Source organism: Rana temporaria, chromosome 3 (genome assembly GCF_905171775.1).
Source record: "Rana temporaria chromosome 3, aRanTem1.1, whole genome shotgun sequence".
Lineage (NCBI taxonomy): Eukaryota > Metazoa > Chordata > Amphibia > Anura > Ranidae > Rana > Rana temporaria.
Window position 1 is genome coordinate 72,585,530 of NC_053491.1, and position 22,612 is coordinate 72,608,141.

At 41.1% G+C, this 22,612-nt stretch overlaps 1 protein-coding gene across 5 annotated transcripts in view; it reads left to right on the forward strand.

Moving 5' to 3' along the window:
• TCF12 (transcription factor 12) overlaps window positions 1-22,612 on the forward strand; it is a 273,710-nt gene that overhangs the window by 168,018 nt on the left and 83,080 nt on the right. For all 5 annotated transcript variants that reach the window (XM_040342741.1, XM_040342743.1, XM_040342744.1 and 2 more), the window contains 2 exons: window positions 3,286-3,421; window positions 11,125-11,177. In XM_040342741.1, coding sequence (XP_040198675.1) covers window positions 3,286-3,421; window positions 11,125-11,177 — 189 coding nt within the window. The remainder of the gene's footprint in view (window positions 1-3,285; window positions 3,422-11,124; window positions 11,178-22,612) is intronic.

The window sequence follows — 22,612 nt, forward strand, 5'->3', positions numbered from 1 at the left end:
TAGACTATACATAGAGACAGGTAGAAATTTATCTTTCCTTTCTCCCTATCTTTAAAAAATTAAGTTGTATATTCCCTTTAAAAATTTAAAATAAAGCGTTTACCATTATACGAACGTGAAGAATTTTGATAGCCTTATAAAAACACTACTTCATTACTCCTAAAAAGTGATGGATTTTTGGCACCAGCTGCTTTGGAGTAATAAAGATTTTTTTTCTTTAAAAAACTGCACTAGCAGCTATAAAATGTATTTGTGCAGTTTAAATTCAAAAACACAAAATAGTATGCTGCAGCTTACCAGGCCTTAAAGCGGAGTTCCACCCAAAAATGGAACCTCCTCTTTAATGAAAGGTGACCCCCTGACATGCCACATTTGGCATGTCATTTTGGGGGGAGGGGCGCAGAAACCCTCTTTTTAGAGGGTTCCAGCTCCCACTTCCTCCCTAGGTCGCCTCAGAGAGGACAGCAGACCATGCAGGGAGCCGTACAGGACGGCGTGCGTCTCAGGGTGGACCGCAAACAGGGATTGTCGCACCGGAAGTGGCGTGGCCTACGGGAGCGGACCAATCGGATGACGCGTTTCACAGCTCTGCTGTTCCATCAGATCCATGGCGTCCAATCAAGGAGGACGTCTCAAATACGAAGGGGGATGCTGCTGCTGGATCTGATGAAACAGCGGAGCTGTGAAACGCGTCATCCGATTGGTCCGCTCCCATAGGCCACGCCACGTCACTTCCGGTGTGACGATCCCTGTTTGCGGTCTATCCTGAGACGCACGCCGTCCTGTATGGCTCCCTGCATGGTCTGCTGTCCTCCTGTATGGTTGTCTCCAGCGCCATATCGTTCCACCTACAGCTCCCTCGTCTTGTGCAGACCTCCCTGAGGACCAGGACATATCGGACACCAGTGACCACTGACCATATTTACCTGTAATGCCTGTAACCGCATACTAATTGTGAGTAGCCATTTGGCTGTGTGTTTCGTTTATTTTATTAAATTCCTTTCATACTGCACTTAGATTGGCGCATCCGTGTTCTTTCTTTGCTGCAGTATTTGTAGCTGCTGACTTTTAATATATTTTTTAGGTGGAACACCCCTTTAAGTGTGGCGAATGTATTCGTTTTCACTTTTAAGAACTTTTTTTTAGCAAGTTAAAAATATACCTGGGGAACGAATGCATCATCCTTGTCACTTCTGTGAACTTAATGAAAGCACAAAGAACCATATATTTGTGTAAACTACTAATTCAATCAAACCACCATGTAATGGAGATGAACAAAAGCAGACCTCTTTGATGCACAGCCTGTTTAACCACTTAAGCCCCGGACCAATATGCAGCCTAAAGACCCAAGGTGTTTTTACAGTTCGGGACTGCGTCGCTTTAACAGACAATTGCGCGGTCGTGCGACGTGGCTCCCAAACAAAATTGGCGTCCTTTTTTCCCCACAAATAGAGCTTTCTTTTGGTGGTATTTGATCACATCTGCGGTTTTTAGTTTTTGCGCTATAAACAAAAATAGAGCGACAATTTTGAAAAAAAAGCAATATTTTTTACTTTTTGCTGTAATAAATATCCCCCAAAAACATATATAAAAACTTTTTTTTTCCTCAGTTTAGGCCGATACGTATTCTTCTACCTATTTTTAGTAAAAAAAATCGCAATAAGCGTTTATCGATTGGTTTGCGCAAAATTTATAGTGTTTACAAAATAGGGGATAGTTTTATTGCATTTTTATTTTTTATTTTTTTTTTACTACTAATGGCGGCGATCAGCAATTTTTTTCGTGACTGCGACATTATGGCGGACACTTCGGACAATTTTGACACATTTTTGGGACCATTGTCATTTTCACAGCAAAAAATGCATTTAAATTGCATTGTTTATTGTGAAAATGACAGTTGCAGTTTGGGAGTTAACCACAGGTGGCGCTGTAGGAGTTAGGGTGCACCTAGTATGTGTTTACAACTGTTTGGGGGTGTGGCTGTAGGAATGACGTCATCGATCGTGTCTTCCCTATAAAGGGAATGACGCGATCGGTGCGCCGCCATAGTGAAGGACGGGGAAGCCGTGTTTACACACGGCTCTCCTCGTTCTTCAGCTCCGGGGAGCGATCGCGACGGAGCGGCTATAAACAAATAGCCGCGCCGTGGTCCCGGATCGCTCCCCGAGCGGACCCGACCTCCGCATGTAGCGGGGGGGGTCCCGATCGGACCCCCCACCCGCTAATAGGCGAGGACATGCGTGTACGCCCATGTGCCTGTACGTGCCATATTGTGGACGTATATGTACATGCGGGGGTCGGGAAGTGGTTAACAACCATGAATGCCCCCCATTGATATAATGGAGAAATTAGTGCAGACACAAAGGGGACAAAAATAGTGTTATGCCGCGTACACACGATCATTTTCTGGCATGAAAAAAAACAGTTTTTCCAACTTCATCTTTAAAACGACGTTGCCCACACACCATCATTTTTTTTAAAATGGTCTAGCAAAGCGTGGTGACGTACAACACGTACGACGGCACTATAAAGGGTAAGTTCCATGCGGATGACGCCACCCTTTTGGCTGCTTTAGCTGATTCCGTGTTAGTAAAAGACGATTCACGCTTTTCTGTCTTTTACAGCGTGATGAATGTGCTTACTCCATTATGAACGCTAGTTTTACCAGAACGAGCGCTCCCGTCTCATAACTTGCTTCTGAGCATGCGTGGGTTTTTAACGTCGTTTGAGCCCACACACGATCATTTTTTACAACCCGAAAAACAACATAGTTTAAAACGTCGTTAAAAAATGCACCATGCTGTCGTGTTGTCGTTTTTCAGAAGCCGAAAAATGATGTGAAGCCCACCCACGAACATTTTAAATTACATTTTTTTAAAACAACGTTTTTTTCATGCCGAAAAATGATTGTGTGTACGCGGCAAAATTCTCAGGATTTCCAGGTAAAAAAAAAGAAAATAAAGCAGGAACCACATCTAAGGATTAGTACATTACAATATGAATGAATTTCTTGTTTTTAGGTTTACATATGCTTTGACTCAAAAAGCCATGCAAAATAAAAATGTTTTTTCTAAATATCAGAGAAATATGGCCAGTTCTCACCCTTGAAACACCTAATACCTTTGATTTGTTGGTTCAAATCCTGCAGTGTATTATTGCAGCTTTCTGGTATAAAGAAATGGATGCTTTAATTGTTAAAATGGTTTGTGTGTGCACTTTAGTTTACACCTTGATAAAGCACTGCAAATTGTAAACAATCTTTTTTTCTTCCTCTGTGCTTTTCAGACTAGCCTGGTTCGAACAGATATTGGACTTGGGAGTTCAGGGCAGCTTCCAAACTCAGGAAAACCAGGAAGCCCATATTATCCATTCTCTGCATCAAGTTCACGCCGAAGGCCCTTGCAGGATGCACCCGCTCTGGGTTGGTAACATTTATACTTTTATTGTTGAAAATGTTGTGGTAATTCATAGTTACCATAACACAACAGTGTAAATCCAGACTAGGGACCCAGTGACATTTACTGTTCTTGTTGCATAGTGCATTACAGCACACAGTACTGTGTAATAGTAAGTTGGGGTGCACTGCAGTTTTTTAGGGTGTCATTTAAAATGAACAGCGCTGCAGTTCACTAAAGCTTCTAATGAGGTGGGTCAGTTGAGGACACACAAAATATTTTTACAAAACTTTGTAAAATATAAAGGCAAGCTGACTCAACTGTGGCGGATTGCAAACCCTTAACTTTTCCACTTACCATTTTATATATATTATATATACATATATTCTGTAAAAGAAAAAATATATTTTAATAATACCATGCTTCTCTGCATGGTAGCTCTAATGTGCCAGATAGAGGAGGTAATGTGACTGTAATGGAAAGTTGAGGCCTGTACACATTCACTGGCTTGAGTTGATTCCCAGCGATGTCATCAATTAGTATCACTAAAGACCACTTAGGCTACATTCACCTTTGTGATTTAAGGCTGGTACAAATTTCAGCAGCATAATTCTTCAGATTCCTACTGTGGTTGAGTATGGCCACCTATGACAGGTTGCCAGCGACTCGCAGGTACTCGTAGCTTTCCACACAGCCAGTGATTACCTGCGGTGATCTCTGCTGGATGCACTTTGTGTGCTACTAATCACCTCGTTAGGAGCTTTAGTACACACTGTGCGTGCATCCAGCCTCAATCACCAGAAGTAATCGATTGCTTGGCGGGCAGACGTAAATAGCTGTGGCCACCACCATTATCATGGACAGGGTTAACATCCGCACCTAGCTGCTCACAGCCGCAGCAAGAATTAGAAGAATCCTACTATTACAATGCCTAAATCTCTGGTGTAAATGCAGCCTTAGAATATCAGGCTAGTGTAAACACTTTCTCAAACTCAATCTTTCCAAAAATTAGCTTGTTATTTTTCCTCCTTCCCTATTTCCCCCCCCCCCAATGACTTTACCATTAAGATCAACAGCACAACCATCGGGCCCTCCACACATGCTAGGGTGCTAGGGAGCTGGGTGTAATCTATGACTCTGACCTCTCCTTCAGCCCCCATCCAATCACTGGCTAAATCGTGCCACCTTAACCTCCGCAACATCTCCGGAATTTGACCCTTCCTGACTAATAACACCACAAAGCAACTTATTCACTACTTGATTATTTCCCACCTTGACTACTGCAACTCTCTCCTTAATGGCCTACCCTTACTCGGGCTATCCCCCTTCAGTCTATTAGGAATGCTGCGGCGGGAGCTGCGGTGGCTCAACGCGATTGGCACTGCGCTGACAAGCCATTCACCTCTGCAGCTAGGGGTTTGGATCCCGGTCTCGGCTACATGTGAATTGAGTTTGGTGGTCTCAGCCCGGCTCCCGGTGGGTGTGCTATGCGAGGTAAGCCTGCGCTTAGTACGCCCACCCCCCTCCCACAAAAACCACCACACTTACACGCACTCGAAATTGGGTTAACATGCACGCACTTTGACCACGCGGTCTCTAAAAAAAAAGAGAGGCGAAGGACTAACAGGGCTGGTTGAGCGGGCTAGATCCTCTCACTCCCTTATAGGGAGTCCCTCTGCCCCGTTGGGCTTCAAAGCGGAGCAGGTAGGGCGGGCTATGTGGGAGGACCCCCTCACACACCCGCCATTGCCACCCGGGGCATAGAAAAAGGTGGCAGATTGCCTCTGGGGGAGGCCTGCCTACTCCCAACTCCTGCAGTCCGGCTCCTCTCTCGAGTACACGCACAAAATACACTTTAAAAAAAAGAAAAAAAAAAAAGGAATGCTGCGGCTAGACTAATATATCTCACCAACCGATCTGTGACTGCTGCTCCTCTCTGCCAATCCCTTCACTGGCTTCCCCTACCCTACCGTATAAAATTCAAAATGCTAACCACAACATAAAGGCCATCCACAACATCGCTCCCTTCTACATCACCAACCTCCTCTGCAGATATCGCCCAAATCATCCCCTCCACTCCTCATGCTCTCTAGCTCCCTTGTCACTTTCTCCCATACTCGCCTTTAGGACTTCTCCAGAGCCTCTCCCATCCTCTGGTACTCCCTGCCCCAGTATGTCCGATCAGCCCCTAACTTGTCCACCTTTAAGAGATCCCTGAAAACTAATTTATTCAGGGAAGCCTATCCCACACCCACCTAACAACTGCCCCTGAGCCACCCCATCAAATCACTCTGTTTTTTCCCACAAATAGAGCTTTCTTTTGGTGGTATTTGATCACCTCTGCGGTTTTTATTTTTTGCGCTATAAACAAAAATAGAGCGGCAAAAATATATAAAAAACATTATTTTTCCCTCAGTTTAGGCCGATACGTATTCTTCTACCTATTTTTGGTAAAAAAAATCGCAATAAGCGTTTATCGGTTGGTTTGCGCAAAATTTATAGTACGTGCTTGTGCCCAGCCGTGCCATTCTGCTGACGTATATGTGCAGGAGGCGGTCCTTAAGTGGTTAAGTTGGCAGCATCCTCTTTTAGGGCTCGTTCACACTTGTGCGGTGACTTGCCCTCTTCTGCACTAGAAAAATGGCAGTCTCCACAAGGGCACCCAGGAAACAGTTGTTTGCTATGTGCCCTGTTCACACTTGAACGCAGCCTGTGGGTGAGGTGTGGAGCAGAAATCTGCAACCTGTCTATTTTTTGTTTTGCATTTTTTGCAGGTAAAAAAATTGTGCATTTTTTTTTTTTAATGAACCTGCACCTGCAATCATAAAATCATGGGTGCAGTTTCAGGCTCCTGCAGTCTTTCACTATTGCTGTCTGCCTGTACCTTCCATCTGGGCAGACAGATACTGGCAAGCAGGAAGAATAATGAACCATGAAAGTGCTCATTAGTGCCCTTCCAGCTCATTGAGAAGTACAAGCTGTCTGCTGCAGTGGCAGACAGTACTTTTAGTTAATTCAGTCACAGAACTCTGTGAATGAATGACGTAGCTGTGTGGACAGAGTCCCACAGCCACTCTGTTTTCAAATTGTGACATCTGGTGTGGGGAGAGGATCCCTGCTGTCATGGGGAGGGGGTGGGGGTGGTTTAAGCAGTTGTAAACCCTAAAAAATTTTACTAGCATACTAGCTCATTATGAATTACTTACCTTAGATCGAAGCCCCCAAAGCGGTCCTCGTCTCCCCCTCCGGCCGCAGACATCTCTTTGGAAGGTTACTTCCGGGTATCGCTGCTCTGGCGCTGTGATTGGACGGAGTGGCGAAGACGTACGGGAGCCGTCAAAGCTGACATTAGCCATTCACAAATCTGGCATTCCTAGTGCACATGCGCAGTTGTCTACAGCGCATTCTTTTTGGGAAATATCTCCTAAACCATGTAGGTTGAGGAGATATTGCAAACACCTACAGGTAAGCCTCAATCTAGGCTTATCTATAGGTGTAACTTCCCTCAGAGGGTTTACTTCCTATTTAAGGGAGGATGCTGGACATGTTATACCCTACATGTTCGGAAAGATGAACTTATCCTTTAAACAACCCCGTTGCATACATTTGCAGCACTGAGGTGTCACAAAGTTATAGAGAAAGGTAATTTTGGACCTAGACAACTGCCTGTGTATGATTTGCTTCACGGGGGCTACCCATATTTACTGTTAATAGGTGGGATGGGGAATTGTATAGTTTTGAAATGAAATAGTTCACTGTCATGTCTAAAATAAATGATTTAAAATGGTAGACAATGTATATTTAGATTCTTTGATGTACTAAATGTTTCACTGCTTTAAAACCAAGGCTGTGATTCAATCACTGTCCTTGTTTTGGGAGCAAGAAAAAAGGAAAGCTTAGAGATAATACATATAAGGTCATTCATATTAATAGGGTCTTTAGAAAGAATATTATATAATCAGGTTTGGCTTAAAGGTGAGCTGCTAGTAAATATTACACAGTGAGCCCTGTGTGTTTTAGACTGTGTAAAATGTCATCTAGTTTAAATTATGAGGAAGAAAAGGACTACTAAGTGTAGAATGTTACATTGTGAAATCTTTTAGTGTGTGCGAATTAGTCTTCTAATAATCTGTGGCAAAAATACAATAGAAGTATGTGTTCAGAAGAATGCTCAGTTTATGACTGAAGGGCATTTAGACTACATTGGCACACGTTATAGCTCCTGGTATAATGTACAGTATGGCACACTTATTATATAATGTATGTGCATCCCGAAGTGCATACATGGCCAAAACAGACGCACCCAAGCCTCAGTGCAACACAACACATGCCACAATAAACAAACACACAATGCCTTGCTGTGTGCTGAACCATTGCTATACATTCATTAAGGGTATATTGAAATAAAATTCTACGTCATGCCAACTCCGTGCTTAGTGCTAAATGCCGAAATTGATTTCAAGTTAAATAGTATCTAGTTAAAAGATATGAATGGGCCCTCCTGATACTGTTAAAACAGATTGATTGTTTTTTTGCCTTTTGCGGCATGCTTTCATTCTCTCTATTACTTTAAAGAACAGCTGTGTTTAGTTTTTTGTAATGTTCTTATTTCATCCTTTCCCATCTCTCACTTGTTAAATACATGTAATGTAGCAGATTTTTGCCCTCCTTTTTTTTTATATTGTCAACTTAAAAATAAACAAGTTTTTGTCTGAATATTGATGTACTTGAAATCATGTTAAAACATTTTGTCAGAAGCAGCGTTTCCCTGACAAATATTAATTTAGTGGATTCATTTTATTTTGTGTTAAGGATTTGTGATCTTACCTGTAATTTTATAAATTGTCTATATTATTATTATTATACAGGATTTATATAGAGCCAGCAGTTTAAGCAGCACTTTACAATATAAAAGGAGACAATACAATTATAATTCAACAAAATACAAGACGATTAAGAGGGCCTTGCTCAAAAGAGCTTACAATCTAATAGGGTGGGGCAGTTGGTACAAAAGGTTGTAACTGTGGGGAATGAGCTGATGGAAGTGGTAAAAGATTTGTTGGAGACGTGAAGGTAGCAATAGTAGGGGATAGCTGGTAAGGTTGAGGTAGCGAGTTCCAGAGGATGAGAGAGGCTATGGAGAAATCCTGGAGATGAGCATAGGAGGAGGAGACGAGAGAGCTTGAGGGTAGGAGGTCTTGAGAAGAGTGGAGAGGATGGTTTGGGTGATATTTGGAGACAAGATTGGTGATGTAGCTCGGGGCAGAGTTGTGGATGGCTTTTTATGTTGTGGTATTTTGAATTTTATTCGCTGGGTGATCGGGAGCCAGTGTAGGGATTGGAGGAGAGGGTTGGCAGACACTGAGCGGTTGGTAAGGTGGATAAGTCTGGAAGCAGCATTCATGAGGTCGAGGCGAGAGATAACAAGGGAGTGAATGAGGAGTTGGGTGGTTTCATTTGTTAAAAAGGGGTGAATTTCAGAGATGTTACAGAGACTAATTCTACAAACTTTTGTCAATGATAGGAGCTGAAATGACAAATCAGAGTCTAGGATTACACTTGGTACCCTGGCGTGAGGGGAGGGACTGATAGTTGCATTGTTGATTTTGATGGAAAAGTCATGGAGGGGGTATGCCAATACAATTGGGTTGTACTGTGTTCCAGCTCTCGCTGCAAGTCTTATATGTCACCATTGTCTATCCAGCATGCATGGTTGCATGTGCAATGCTCTCCTATTAAATAGCCTGGTTCAATCCTTTAAAAAAAAAAAAGTTATATTGATTCAAGCCCAAGAAACCTAGGCATTTATGCCACTATTTCCATAGAACATAGTTGAGTTGCTTAGCCTTGTTTCCAGGTCGAAGGTGTGGCTTTTTGGCCACAATTCTTCCATGAAGACCACTTCTGGCCAGACTTCTCCGGACAGTAGATTAGTGTACTTGTGTCCCACTGGTTTCCGCCAGTTCTGTGCTGATGGGTTTGCTGGGCATCATCTGATGTTGAAGGGAAGTTGAAGAATGATGTGTCTTTCATCTGCTGCATTAAGTGTCTTTGGCTGATCACTGTGTCTGTGGTCCTCAAACGTTACCTGTTTTTGTGCTTCTTCGAAAGAACTTGAATGACACGTTTTGAAACGCCAGTCTGCTTGGAAATCTTTGCCTGGGAGAGACATTGCTGATGCAGTAAAATTACCTTGTGTCTTGTTGTTGTGCTCAGTTTTGCCATGGTGTATGAACTGGGACATAAAAATGTTTTCCGCAATCTGACCTTAGTAGGAGATTTGGCCGTTCCTCACCTAGTTTTAAGCTGTTTCAGTTAATGACTGTGTTTCAACCTACATATGAAATTGATCGTCGGCACCTGCTTGTTATATTTGGTTAATCATTCACCTGACTCTTCCCTAGGTGGGGGGTTGTGGTGTGTTCCTTCCCTCTACTCAGGTTGCAGATTACACTCAGCTCTCCACTTTGAGTTGTCCAGTATGAGATATCCGATCCCTCCCCTCTGCATCTGAAAGCTCTGAAAAGCTGTGTAAATTCTGGGATTTAAACAGATGTACTCCTTTACTCCCAATCTTCTCTTTTCCTATACTTTTTCTTCCTTCTCTCCCCGGAATATTTATTGTTCGCTATTCTATGTATTTATCTATGTTTATGCTGTTTTATGGCACGGGCACCACTGTGCCATGTGGCCCGCTCGCTCCCACTTTACTTGATATATCAGTCATGTCATTGTTACGCTGTTTAAGATATCAATAAAAACATTTTCAACCCTAAATAGATGTAGAGAAGAGATGGCTGCAGATAAACAAGTATTACTTATTTGGGTGGATTTGTTCATCTGTATATTACCTGAGGCCAGACACTTCACTTGGTATATGTAAGGATTTAAAACCTTTTTGAGACAAAATTGGTGCCATAGCTGACATTACAGTGATGTCTAGAATTGAGAGTATTGCTGTAGAACTGCCAAGCAAAACATTGACTTTACTCTTGTTTAACTGTGTGGCTCAGCAACAGGTTCTATAATTAAGGAGCAACAGATTCCAAATTGAAACCAAAACCCTTCCATCTCTTGCATTGCAGTGTCTTTCTCCTCTCAAGTGCTGCTAGCTAAAACGTGTTAAGTATACAGACTTTGAGGTGTTCTCTCAAATGCTATTTGAATTCATCATCTACAAATATATACATAGAGGGAGGGTTATTACAGTGTTTAATATTGTGTGGAAAATGCAGAATAAGGATGTTGAAAACATTAGTACTCATGGGTAAAACTTAAACAGTTAAACACTTGATGTAACTAAAACAAATGTGTTAGAGCCGGTTCACACTGGGGTGACTCGTCAGGTGACTCAGCCGCCTGACGAGTCGCGTCCCATTCTATTAAATAGAACCGTTCTAATAAGTCGCTCCGACTTAGAAAAAGGTTCTTGTACGACTTTGGGGGCGACTCGGGGCAACTTGCATTGGCTTTTATACAGAAGTCATTTTGCAAGTCGCCTCTGAAGTCGTCTTAAGGACGCCTTGCCTAGTCGCCCCCGAAGTCGTGCCGCCCCAATGTGAACCGGCTCTTATGGTTTTTGTATGATTGTTTAGGTTATATGCTTATATAAAGTGAAACATGAACAATCTTCCATATATCTCCACCTAAGATATAAGAAACATGTCTTAATAACTTTTTACTGTCTCAACCCAAGACTGATCCATATATTTTTCTTGTCTACATGCAGATCCTGTACAAACAAAGAAAATAAGAAAGGTTCCTCCTGGCTTGCCTTCTTCTGTAAGTACTGTCTGGATTGTTTATCTGATTACTGGAAATAAATTAGACTGGTAGAGCTGTGTACAGGGGTCATACAAATCATTATTTAAACAGGTTTTCAACGGTGACCATAAACTGGCTGCCTTGATCAATGGTAGAGCTTCATTAGGTTCCAACCTACGTTTGATGTTTAGTCTTTAGATTTGCGGCAGTGATTTGTAGCGCGGTCATATGCTCTGGTCCCCTCGTCCCTGTCATTTGAATTCCTCTCATGGGAGGAGAACAGGGCCAAGGAGCTGTCAAAGAAGATCTCCTGTACAGGTCTTTTGATGTTTAATTAGTCATTATGTTGCTGAGCAGGAGGACAGACAGAGATTAATAGGCAAGAATCTTGGAAATTTACATTTGTAATAATCCCAATGGAGCTGAAGACATTAAGATTCGGAGGACACGTACGGCTCAGCTTGCCTCGGCAGGACTGAGGTTATTAATATGCATAAATCACCAAGTCAGATGTTCAGTGTGAAACCCTGGTGGATTTTAAAGCTTTCATTAAGCCTTTCCTAACTTCAGCCTAGCATCAGGAAGGCTTTCAAGCAACTAGTTTGTTGATCCCTCTTTGCTCGAAAATATATCCTTAGAGAATAAAGGGCTTTGATGAAAAAGGTTGCGAGGGTTTTGGTGGAGAGAAAAAAAATCATTAATGGCTGTGATAATCTATTGCTATAGGGGTGTTTTGTGGTATTAAATATGCTTTATTCTTTAAAGAAGGAAAATTGTTTGTAAATGAATCCGCATTTAAAATCCACGTGAAGTGAAAATCCCTGCACGCTGAAGGAAGTGTTGTGTTTTTTTTTTCCCTTTCTGCTCTGCACCCCCACCCACCCCACCCCCCCCCTTCTTGCGGTTCAGAACAAATGAGAGGGGAGGGAGAGGGAGAGCTCTGCTGCCTTGCGGGGTACATCTCTTTGTTGTGTAAATGGATGGAGGGCTTTTATTTGGCAGTACTTAACACTTGGGCGCAGGTGCAATTGGATGAGTAATAACTCAGAGCAGTTTGATTTGAATGTAACATCCTCTGTAGTCAGTAACGCAATTGCATGAGTTTAAGCACTGCACAAGGATTGGTGGTATGGCTTGATTACAAAGTTCTGGTATTTGTGTGAATATTGTTTTTTGTTATTTTTTTCTGCTAAGACAAAATGTTGGGTTTGAAATCTGTTTGTGACCTTGCTTCCAGATGGAGCTGAAATGGTTTGTAGAGCTCAGGGCAGCTGTGCTCCGAACCTGCAGTCTACCTGGAAGCCAGGACTGCAGCTGCAGGCTCTCTTAAAGGCTTTTGCTTGCATAAGCACTTGGGCCCCACTAGAGGCTGAATAGCTGCTTGATAAACAAAATGAACACAATGCTTCAAATCATTTTCCCTAGGCCAGGAATTTTTTTTTTCTTTCCCATCAGCTAAAAATAGTTTAGCAATTTACATTTTAACTGTTGTGTCTAATTCGGGATAGACTGTACACTGAGTCGGCTGATTTCTGCTAGATTAACTGAAATATTGTATTGGAAATGAGCAAATCATGGGAGCACATGGACTCGGATGATGCCACTGTCTATAAGTTAACACATCAGTATTGAGTAAGGAAGTCCAAGTAGAGACTGCGGTATCACAGGGTGACTAGGTGAATATATACACACTTCTCATCTCCTCATATTAATTTTTCAGTGCGGAATTTGGATTATTACTTACATTACTGTTCTTGATGTGTAAAATGAAGGCATGGAAATTTGTTCAGCAGTGGAAACATTTAAGATGCTGAGAATGCTGCACTGCCAGAGATAGACACCAGCTGCTCAAACTGTCCATTGATCCACAATGAAAGCTGGACATATTGCTTACGCACTGGGTAGAATGTAGAAATGCATTTTGTATACATGGTGGCATTAAAGATTATTTCACGGCTGCTGAGAAATATATTTGAGATATGTATTTTCCACAAGCAAAATAATGAGTTCTTTTTACTATATGTGGAAACTGGCTGTATGCTTTATTTACTTTTTGTTGGCTGTATGCCTAATAAATCTTATATTTTTCTGAATTGCTAGGAGTTGAGGCTAATATTATAATTAGATTAAATTAGGGATCCACCAATACCAATTTTTTAAGACCGAAGACCAATTACTCTTCTCTGATACCTATTTTTCTTCATGTTTCATATTAATAAATGAGCTAAAAAATGTATCTAATACTAAATACGTTTTCTGTCTTTACGTTTATTTTATTATTATAGATTGCGTTTTTAACAGCATCCGATTCGCATGACATGTGAGCCAAACCAGCCGCCGCTGTGCAATGTTTTACCACTTGCCGTTATACTGCGGCAGGTCGGCTCTATTGCGCAAAATGCCGTACTGGTACAGCGCTTCGTGTAATAGATACGGTGGGTGTGTACACGGCGCCAATGCGTGTGGCCAGCAGCCACGATGTCCGCTGGCCTCTTGCGATCGCTCCACAGAGGGGAAGAACGGGAATCTGCCAGTATAAACAAAACAGGTTCCCATTCTGTCAGGGGAGTACAGTGTGATCGTCTGTTCCTAGTGATTAGGAACAGAGATCCCTCTCTACTCCCAGTCAGTCCACTCCCCCCCCACAGTTAGAAACACCTAACTAGGACACAACCCCTTGAGCGCCCCCTAGTGTTAACTCTTTCCCTGCCAGTGTCATTTATATAGTAATCAGTGCATTTTTATATCACTGATCGCTGTATAATGTATGTTACTGGTCCCAAAAAAGTTTAAAAGTGTCCGATCTGTCCGCCACAATGTTGCAGTCCAGCTGAAAATTGCTGATCACCACCATTACTAGTATAAAAATAATAATAAAAATTACATAAATCTATCCCCTAGTTTGTAGATGCTATAACTTTTGTGCAAACCAATCAACATACGCTTATTGCAATTTTTTACCCTAAATATGTAGTAGAATACATATTGGCCTAAACTGATGATGAAATTCTTTTTTTTTTTTTAATTTTTGGGGGATATTTGTTGTTTTTTTTTATTCAACATTTCCAGTCTTTGTTTTGTTTATAGGGCAAAAAAATAAAAAGCGCAAGGGATGATCAAATACCGCCAAAAGAAAGCTCTGTTTTTGGGGAAAAGGACCTCAGTTTTGTTTGGGTACAACGTTGCATGCCTGAGCCATTGTCGGTTAAAGTGACGCAGTGCTCTGTGTCACAAAAAATGGCCTGGTCATTAAGGGGGGTAAATCCTTCTAGGGCTGAAGTGGTTAAAAAGAGTCCTGTACGATTTTCAGTCCGGTTCACGTGCAATTTCAACTGTCATACACTTTAAAAAAATGTACAGCTGAACAAAATCGCCAAGACTCTGTTTACAAATCACACTGAAAGAGATCTGTTTTAGTAATCAGAGCATTTGTACAAGTACTAGTGCAAATGCTTCGTATCGGCACCAATAACATTATCAGTACAATGATGGATTAAATCATTCAAGCACTTTCCCATCATGCAGCAGTGATTCAGGAATACATTTAAACTACATAGTACATGTATTTATATTACCAAGGGACAGTGATTTAAATCAGAAATGTGTTGATAATTTGGCCTCAGTTCTTCTCAGCCATGCTCTTTTATTTGTAACGATGGCTTTGTTTAAGGTTCTGCCTTTCATTTCGTTCTTTTTGTCTAGCTGTTAACCCCTCTGACAGTGATTTTGTATAAATGGAGTTGTGTGTCATTTTCTTCTGACCGATCACTTCTAGGTTTATGCCCTTAAACATAACAAAGATGTCATTTGTAGTCCAGCAACACAAGTGTAAATATTAGGAAAAGCGCCTCATGGCTTTATTTACTTTACAAGTTCCTAAAATTGTTTGGTTAGGAACTAATTATTTTGGTGCCAGTGCATACTATATAAGAAGTACAAGTGATATTGTTTTGCTGCATTTTCATTAGTGTTTGGATAATAGCACCATCTGCAGGTTAATTATGGAAATAGCAACAGCCTATTAGATAGTTCCCAGCCAGCAGTTCTTTTTATTTTGAGTTGTTTTGAGTGTAATAAGAATCCTGATGTCCTGCATATGGATAAGGTAGCTGCTAGGTATACTGGGGGTCCCATCAAGGAATCCTTTGTTATCCTTTTATTTGTTGAGCAAAAGTGCAGTAAAATGTGTGTTTTAAGCAAACTTTTTGGTATTGCTGTGTTTACCCAAGTTATGTTTTAATGAGATTTTCTCATTTGTAAATGGTTGCTTTTTATATGTTGCTTTAATATAGAGATTAACCACTTGAGGAAGATTAGTCACTGAAATCACACCACCTGCTCTTTAGAACTGTTGGGATAAGGTGTTGAGTTTGTAGTGGGTGTATTGGTTTTGGTCGGTTGGCTGACATAAATTTTCTTTATAAGAAGCAACAATAACAAAGAAGTATAATGGTAAGGTTTTACCAGCGCACATCATGAGCAATAGAAACATGGCAGCATGGGTAAGAGCTTTGAAAAAAACACTGAGGGTAGCTCTGCTGAAATACCATATACTGTAGTTGACATTTTGGGTCAACCCAGAAATAAAACACTCTAATATAAATCTAAACATGATATATTACAGGGCTCGACAAATCCAGGTCGCCATGGCGACTAGAAATAGCATCCTGGCGACTTGGCTTGGAAGGTGGGCAAAGTGGTGGTGGCCGTTGGTATTACAAGTTAAGCATTACAAGTTAAACAGCAATTCTAATGTCATTTTTCACTATTTTCACTGCCATCTTCTTCCCTCTAATTAGAAGCCCCAAACATTATATATATTTAGAGAATAAAATGGCGATCGTTGCAATACTTTCTGTCACGCCGTATTTGCGCAGCGGTCTTACAAGTGCACTTTTTTGGGAAAAAATTACACTTTTTTTAATTAAAAAATAAGACAGCAGTAAAGTTATCCCCATTTTTTTTTTATATTATGAAAGATAATGTTACGCCGAGTAAATTCATACCCAACATGTCACGCTTCAAAATTGCGTCTGCTCGTGGAATGCCGACAAACTTTTACCCTTTAAAATCTTCTTAGGCAATGTTTAAAAAAATCTACAGGTTGCATGTTTTGAGTTAGAGGAGGTCTAGGGCTAGAATTATTGCTCTCGCTCTACCAATCGCGGCTATACCTCACATGTGTGGTTTGAACACCGTTTACATATGGGGGCGCTGCTCACGTATGTGTTCGCTTCTGCGCGCAAGCTCGACGGGACGGGGTGCGTTTTCTGGCTCTAACTTTTTTAGCTGGCTCCTAGATTCCAAGCAAATTTGTCAAACCCTGTATTATTAAACTTTTTATTTTTAATTTCTTGACTGTATTGCTATCACTATGTGGTTAGAAAGCCCCTATGTGATGGCATTGTGCAGGTGGCTAGTCCTTTTTATTGGAGATATCTATTAGACCCCTAATGTCTCCCCAGAAGTGTGTCCTAACAGATTGAGTACAGAACGTACTTGATCTGTTTACTGTACATGGGTACAGCCCATATAATCCACATTATTAGCACTACGTTCTGCCTCCATCTTGCCCCCAACAGAGTGTCGAGTGTGAAAGAGATGAGACTGATGTTGTCAAATAAATGTGTTAAAGTGGATCTTCGCTGCATCTGAGCACCACAAACCAAAAACATTATTTTTTAATATTCAAAGTAAACTCTCCCATCCAGCCATGTCTCTATGCTTTATTTTGTTAAGAAATCACTTTGAAAAACACTCTGCTAGCATTTGTGGTCATGGCCACCTTCACTGAGGGCAAATGATTCATGTAGCATTTACTTCCTGGAATCCATCTGGCCTTAGCTCAAGCATACAGGCAGGAGAGTGAGCTTAGCTGAGAAAAGCCCTCCTGAAGACTCTGGGATGTATGACATAATTTTACTTGGCAAGAAACCAGGAAGGAACTGTAAAAATGTAAAAACAAATATGTTTAAAACAAGTAAATATGATTAACTTTACTATCTATTTACTAATGCTAGCAACGTGAGGATTATAAATAATCACTGTTGAGAGAGTGAAGTTTCACTTTAATGTTTTTCTGTATAGTTTGTAATGATAAATGTATATGGGAGACAGTCATATTTACTCATTAGACCTGTATGCTATACTTCCTATGGTTGTGTTTTACAGATCCTTGACAAAGAAAATATTTGTGTTGCTAAAACTTTTTGTTTTAAGTAGATTAAAGGAGGAACTTTTCCCAACAGGTCACAGATGGCGAAAAAGTAAACTGACATACAATTACCCTATAAAAAAATACATACATTGCTATACATACACTTTAACTGCTTGCCGACCAGCACACTACTATATATACGTCGGCAGCATGGCACGGACAGGCAGATGGACGTATATATACATCCCCTTTAAGATCGCGGCATTGTGGACACGCGCCCGCCGCAAGCTCCATGAGCCCGACCGCGGGTTCCACGGACTTGATCGCCACGGGGATACTCGCGATCGTTGCGCGGTGAGGAAGAACAGGGAGATGCTGATGTAAATCGGCATCTCTCTGCTCTTCCTAGTAACAATGACAGTGATCACGGCTTCCTGTAATCGGAAGTGGTGATCACTGTCTTGTCGCATGCAGCCCACCCCCCCTACAGTAAGAATTACTCACTAGGGCACACTTAACCCCTACAGCACCACCTGGGGGTTAACCCCTTCACTGCCAGTGTAAAAATGACAATGGTCCCAAAAATGTGTCAAAAGTGTCCGATGAGTCCGCCATAATGTCGCAGTCACAATAAAAATCACTGAGCGCCGCTATTACTAGTAAAAAAAAAATATTAATTAAAATGCCATAAAACTATCCCCTATTTTGTAGACGCTATAACTTTTGCGCAAACCGATCAATAAACGCTTATTGCGATTTTTATTTTTTTTAATACCAAGAATATGTATAAGAAACTGAGGGGAAATTTTTTTTTATATATATTTTTTTTTCAAAATTGTCGCTCTATTTTTGTTTATAGCGCAAAACATAAAAACCGCAGAGGTGATCAAATACCATCAAAAGAAAGCTCTATTTGTGGGGAAAAAAAGAACATCAATTTTGTTTGGGAGCCATATCGCACGACCGCGTAATTGTCAGTTAAAGTGACGCAATGCCGAATCGCAAAAAAAGGCCCGGTCTTTGACAAGCAAAATGGTCCGGGGCTGAAGTGGTTTAATGTAACACTTTAAAGCTAAAGCTTATTTATGGCAATTTTTACTTGGTTATATTGGTCCTCATGAAAGCAGCTAGATAACTGTTGTATAAAGATTTCAGGGAAATGGGGATAGGGGGAAAGCGCAAGTTTTTACCATTGGTTAGTAAGGGTATATGTTAGATCCTACATCAATGATGAGTGTGTGGCCGTAACCTATGGTATATGTCAAAAAATTAAAAGTAAAAAAGGAAAGAAAGATGAGGTAAGCAGAAAGTGACCTCAGATGAGGTCATAAAGAAAGGGCCACACTATGGGCCACACTATGGTGATCTGATTCCTTATGAATGTAAACTCATCGATTATAGTATCAAAAGTTTTATTTTAAATTTTTAAATAGTCATCAAAAGGATAAGTACAAAATACACAGTACAGTCTAATAAAACATGGTATTGAATAATGGATGTCTTACCATGAACACACACAACGTACGAGACATACAATGGACAACATAAAGTCACAACACTGTCCGGACTTGCAGGGGTCAGTCATTGGTTGTCAGCACTGTGGTAATCATGTAATTTGAGTACTGGATGGGGAATATAGTAGTGTGGAGATATAATCAGGCACAAGTTGTGTCACCTGACATCCAGACTATTTTATCCAATAAGTGCACTCACCAATGGCTGAGCCCTGGGGGGGTGGGAGAGAGAGGGAGGATAAGGAAAATATTGGAGGTTGTTGCTGCAGCAATACGTTGATTACAATACCAGAGGGGAACAAAAATGTTGAATTGAGTTCATCAATTGGTATTGTGTTGACTTCCCATCCTTAGTTAATGGTAGACAGATAGCACCTAGTGATAATCAATGGAACCATGCAGAGTTCAATCCCTCAAACTATATCTATGAGCAATGAGTTGGGGAATAGATCACAGGTATCTGTCTACCATAACTAAGGATGGGAAGTCAACACAATACCAATATCAATTGATGAACTCAATTCAACATTTTTGTTCCCCTCTGGTATTGTAATCAATCTCCACTAGCTTCCTGATCTCTTTCCATGCAACTGCCCTGCTGCTTATTGAACACAGGAGGTCACCTGCTCAGCATAGGCACCATTCATAGAACACTTCACTGGGTGTATGGAGTGTTTACATCCACTTTAAGATGCAAAGTGAACAGCCTCAGATGATACACAGGGATGAACCAAATCTCCCTACATTTGTTTTACATGTATATCTGCTGTCTTCACATTTATATACTGTTTAGAACGTTCAGATCGTGTTAGGAGATTTTCACTTCCTGTTTAACACAGAGTGTGATGTCTGGGCATACAGCCAAGATAGATAAAATTGCAGATTGGAGGAAAGGCACACCCCCCTCTCATCAAAGACTCTCAGAGGTGTTTTGTAATAGGGCCAGCTCCCTGCTAATCTATTTTAGCAACCTCCCCTGACAGAAATTTCAGGCTGCTTTTATCTGATGTGTCCAAGAATTTGTCAGAAGTTATCAGGCTGATAACAGAGGAACGGTTCAGGAGAGAACTAAGGGACTTAGCTCTTTGAAGAGAGATAACAAAATACTGCAGATATATGTGCCCAGCTCAAATTTCATGAATTGGGTTTACATCCACTTTAATGAATGCAAAGTGTTCTCAGATTGGACGAGGTGAAGGTCACTGCTCCAACTCATCCAATCAGGACATGCTTTGCATTAAAAAAGTGTTTTCCAAATGGTGCCCCCTGCTGAGTGAGCTACCTCCTTGTGTTCACTATGCAGCAGAGAACAGCTGCCCAGCACAGGACCCAGAAGCTGGAGATTGGTGTAGTAGCGGTTCCCACATCTCACAGATCTTGCTCCAAGCTGAACCAATGTAACTATGTTTAAATTTCCAACCCTAAACTTTAGCTTTAGTCAACTCCAGAATATGTTCTATTCCCATGAGCACAAAAAAAAAAAAAATCCTTAACATCTTCTAAAGCACCTACCAGCCACTTGGGTCAGCAAAACAGTCAGTCAACTAACATTTTCAGGTGTTTAGCAGTAGCACCCTCCAATTTCTCTCATAGGTTTTCTTTAAAGTTGTGGTAAACCACTGTTTGGGGGTCTGCGACAGGCCGGAGCTGCAATGACGTCACTCCTGCGCATCCGTGGGAGAGCCCGTCATTCACGGCACATGTATCTGAAGGAACGGCACGGGTACAAATTATGCACAGGAGTTTTACTTCCTCTTTAAAGGGACACTAAAGGTTCCCATTTAAAATAACAAACATGTTATACTTACCTCCACTGTGCAGTTCGTTTTGCACACAGTGGCCCTGATCCTGGTTTTCTGGGGTCCCTCTACAGCTGTCTCGGCTCCTCCACGCATCAGCTAACCCCCTTCATGGGAAGCGCTCTCCCAAGGGGGTTAGTTTGCAGGCGCACTCCCGTGATACAGCCGGCGGCCATAGCGACCAGGTTTTTTTTCACCTGGAAAAAAAAACGAACCTTTACAATCCCTTTAACTGCATTCATCACCATCTGCTCAGTGTTTGTGGTATAGAGACGAGAAGGGGCATCTTTTGATACCTGTTTCCTGCTAGGTTTCCACTCACTTCCTGTCCTCCAGACACAACAGGCAATAAGAGGAAATCTAATGCCGCGTACACACGGTCGTTTTTCGGCATGAAAAACTTAATTTTTTAAAATGTCATTTAAAATGATCGTGTGTGGGCTTCACATCGTTTTTCGGCTTCAAAATGTCGTTTTTCGTGATGTAAAAAATGATCGTGTGTGGGCAAAACCGACGTTTTAAACCCGCGCATGCCCAGAAGCAAGTTATGAGACGGGAGCGCTCGTTCAGGTAAAACTACAATTTATAATGGAGTAAGCACATTCATCACGCTGTAACAGACAAAAAAGCGCAAATCGTCTTTTGCCAACAATGAATGAGCTAAAAGCAGCCCAAAGGCGAATAGAACTTCCCCTTTAGAGTTCCGTTGTACGTCACCGCGCTTTGTTCATCATTTTTCCAAAACGATGGTGTGTGGGCAACGTCGTTTTTAATGATGAAGTTGGAAAAACAAGGTTTTTTTTCATGATGAAAAAATTGCATTTTTTTTCATGCCGAAAAACGACCGTGTGTACGTGGCATCAGAGTTGTCATAAGAACAGGTGTCCCAGATGATGGATCTTTCCTCACCTCTAACATTTTGACTTTCCTATCCCAGTGACAATGGTTATTGGAAGGAGGAAGATGTAACTTTTGTATACACGATTAAAATGTACATTTCCATACCCTGTAACTTTTTTCCAACCTGCAGGCCTCGTTTATGCCTTTAGCGTTAAAATGGGGCAGACTTGTATTGCGGAGAATACGGATTTTACAGATCTTCTTCATAAGCAGGAAATGAGACATTTATGTTGTATTTTTAGTGTGATTATATTAATGTTCTGTGGTCTTCTAGTTACAGTAATTACTAGGGTTGTCCAGATACCGATACTAGTATTTGCGGGAGTACTCGTACTCGCACAAATGCTCCCGATACCTAAATAGAATACTTTTTTTGTATTTATCAACATGTTCTATGAAAATTCTTTGAGTTTTTTACTACTGCGTGACAAGCAAATAAAACATTTTTATTCATTTTTACTCATTTTTATTCTTTTATAATGTCTTGAGTTAGAGTTCTTCATAATTCTAAAGAAAATATCCTTAGTCTGTATTGTGGTTTGAAAACTGTCACATGACATTTAAAAAAAGTATCGGTATTCGGTATCGGCGACTACATGAAAAAAAGTATCGGTACTTGTACTCGGTCCTAAAAAAGTGGTATCGGGACAACCCTAGTAATTACATTCTTGGAAAGACTGGGACGTGGTAGCTAAACTCCTACTCTCTCCTGCATTGCTTTGTGTGTCTGGATAGACTATTTGTTTTGATTATACTGGAAGCATCAAGGCCTAGTAAATGGCAGTCTAGGATTATATGAATAATTTAGTCTTCCTGAGTGCTTGAGGTTTTCTGGTTGAGTTTAGTGGGGATGGAATTTAATACCCTTTAGTGACAGTAAGCTTACATGACAATTGATTTTCGTTGCAGTTCTGAAGAGTAATTCAGATAGAACTTGCCGTTCGGAAACGTTAACCCTTGTGTATTCACAATACAATTGTTGGCTTTGTGCTTCTTTTAATAGAGTAATGAGTAGAAGGTATAAAAAAAGAACTCTGCGATTGTTCATTCATGTGCAAACATTTCTAACTCTTAACATTTGTA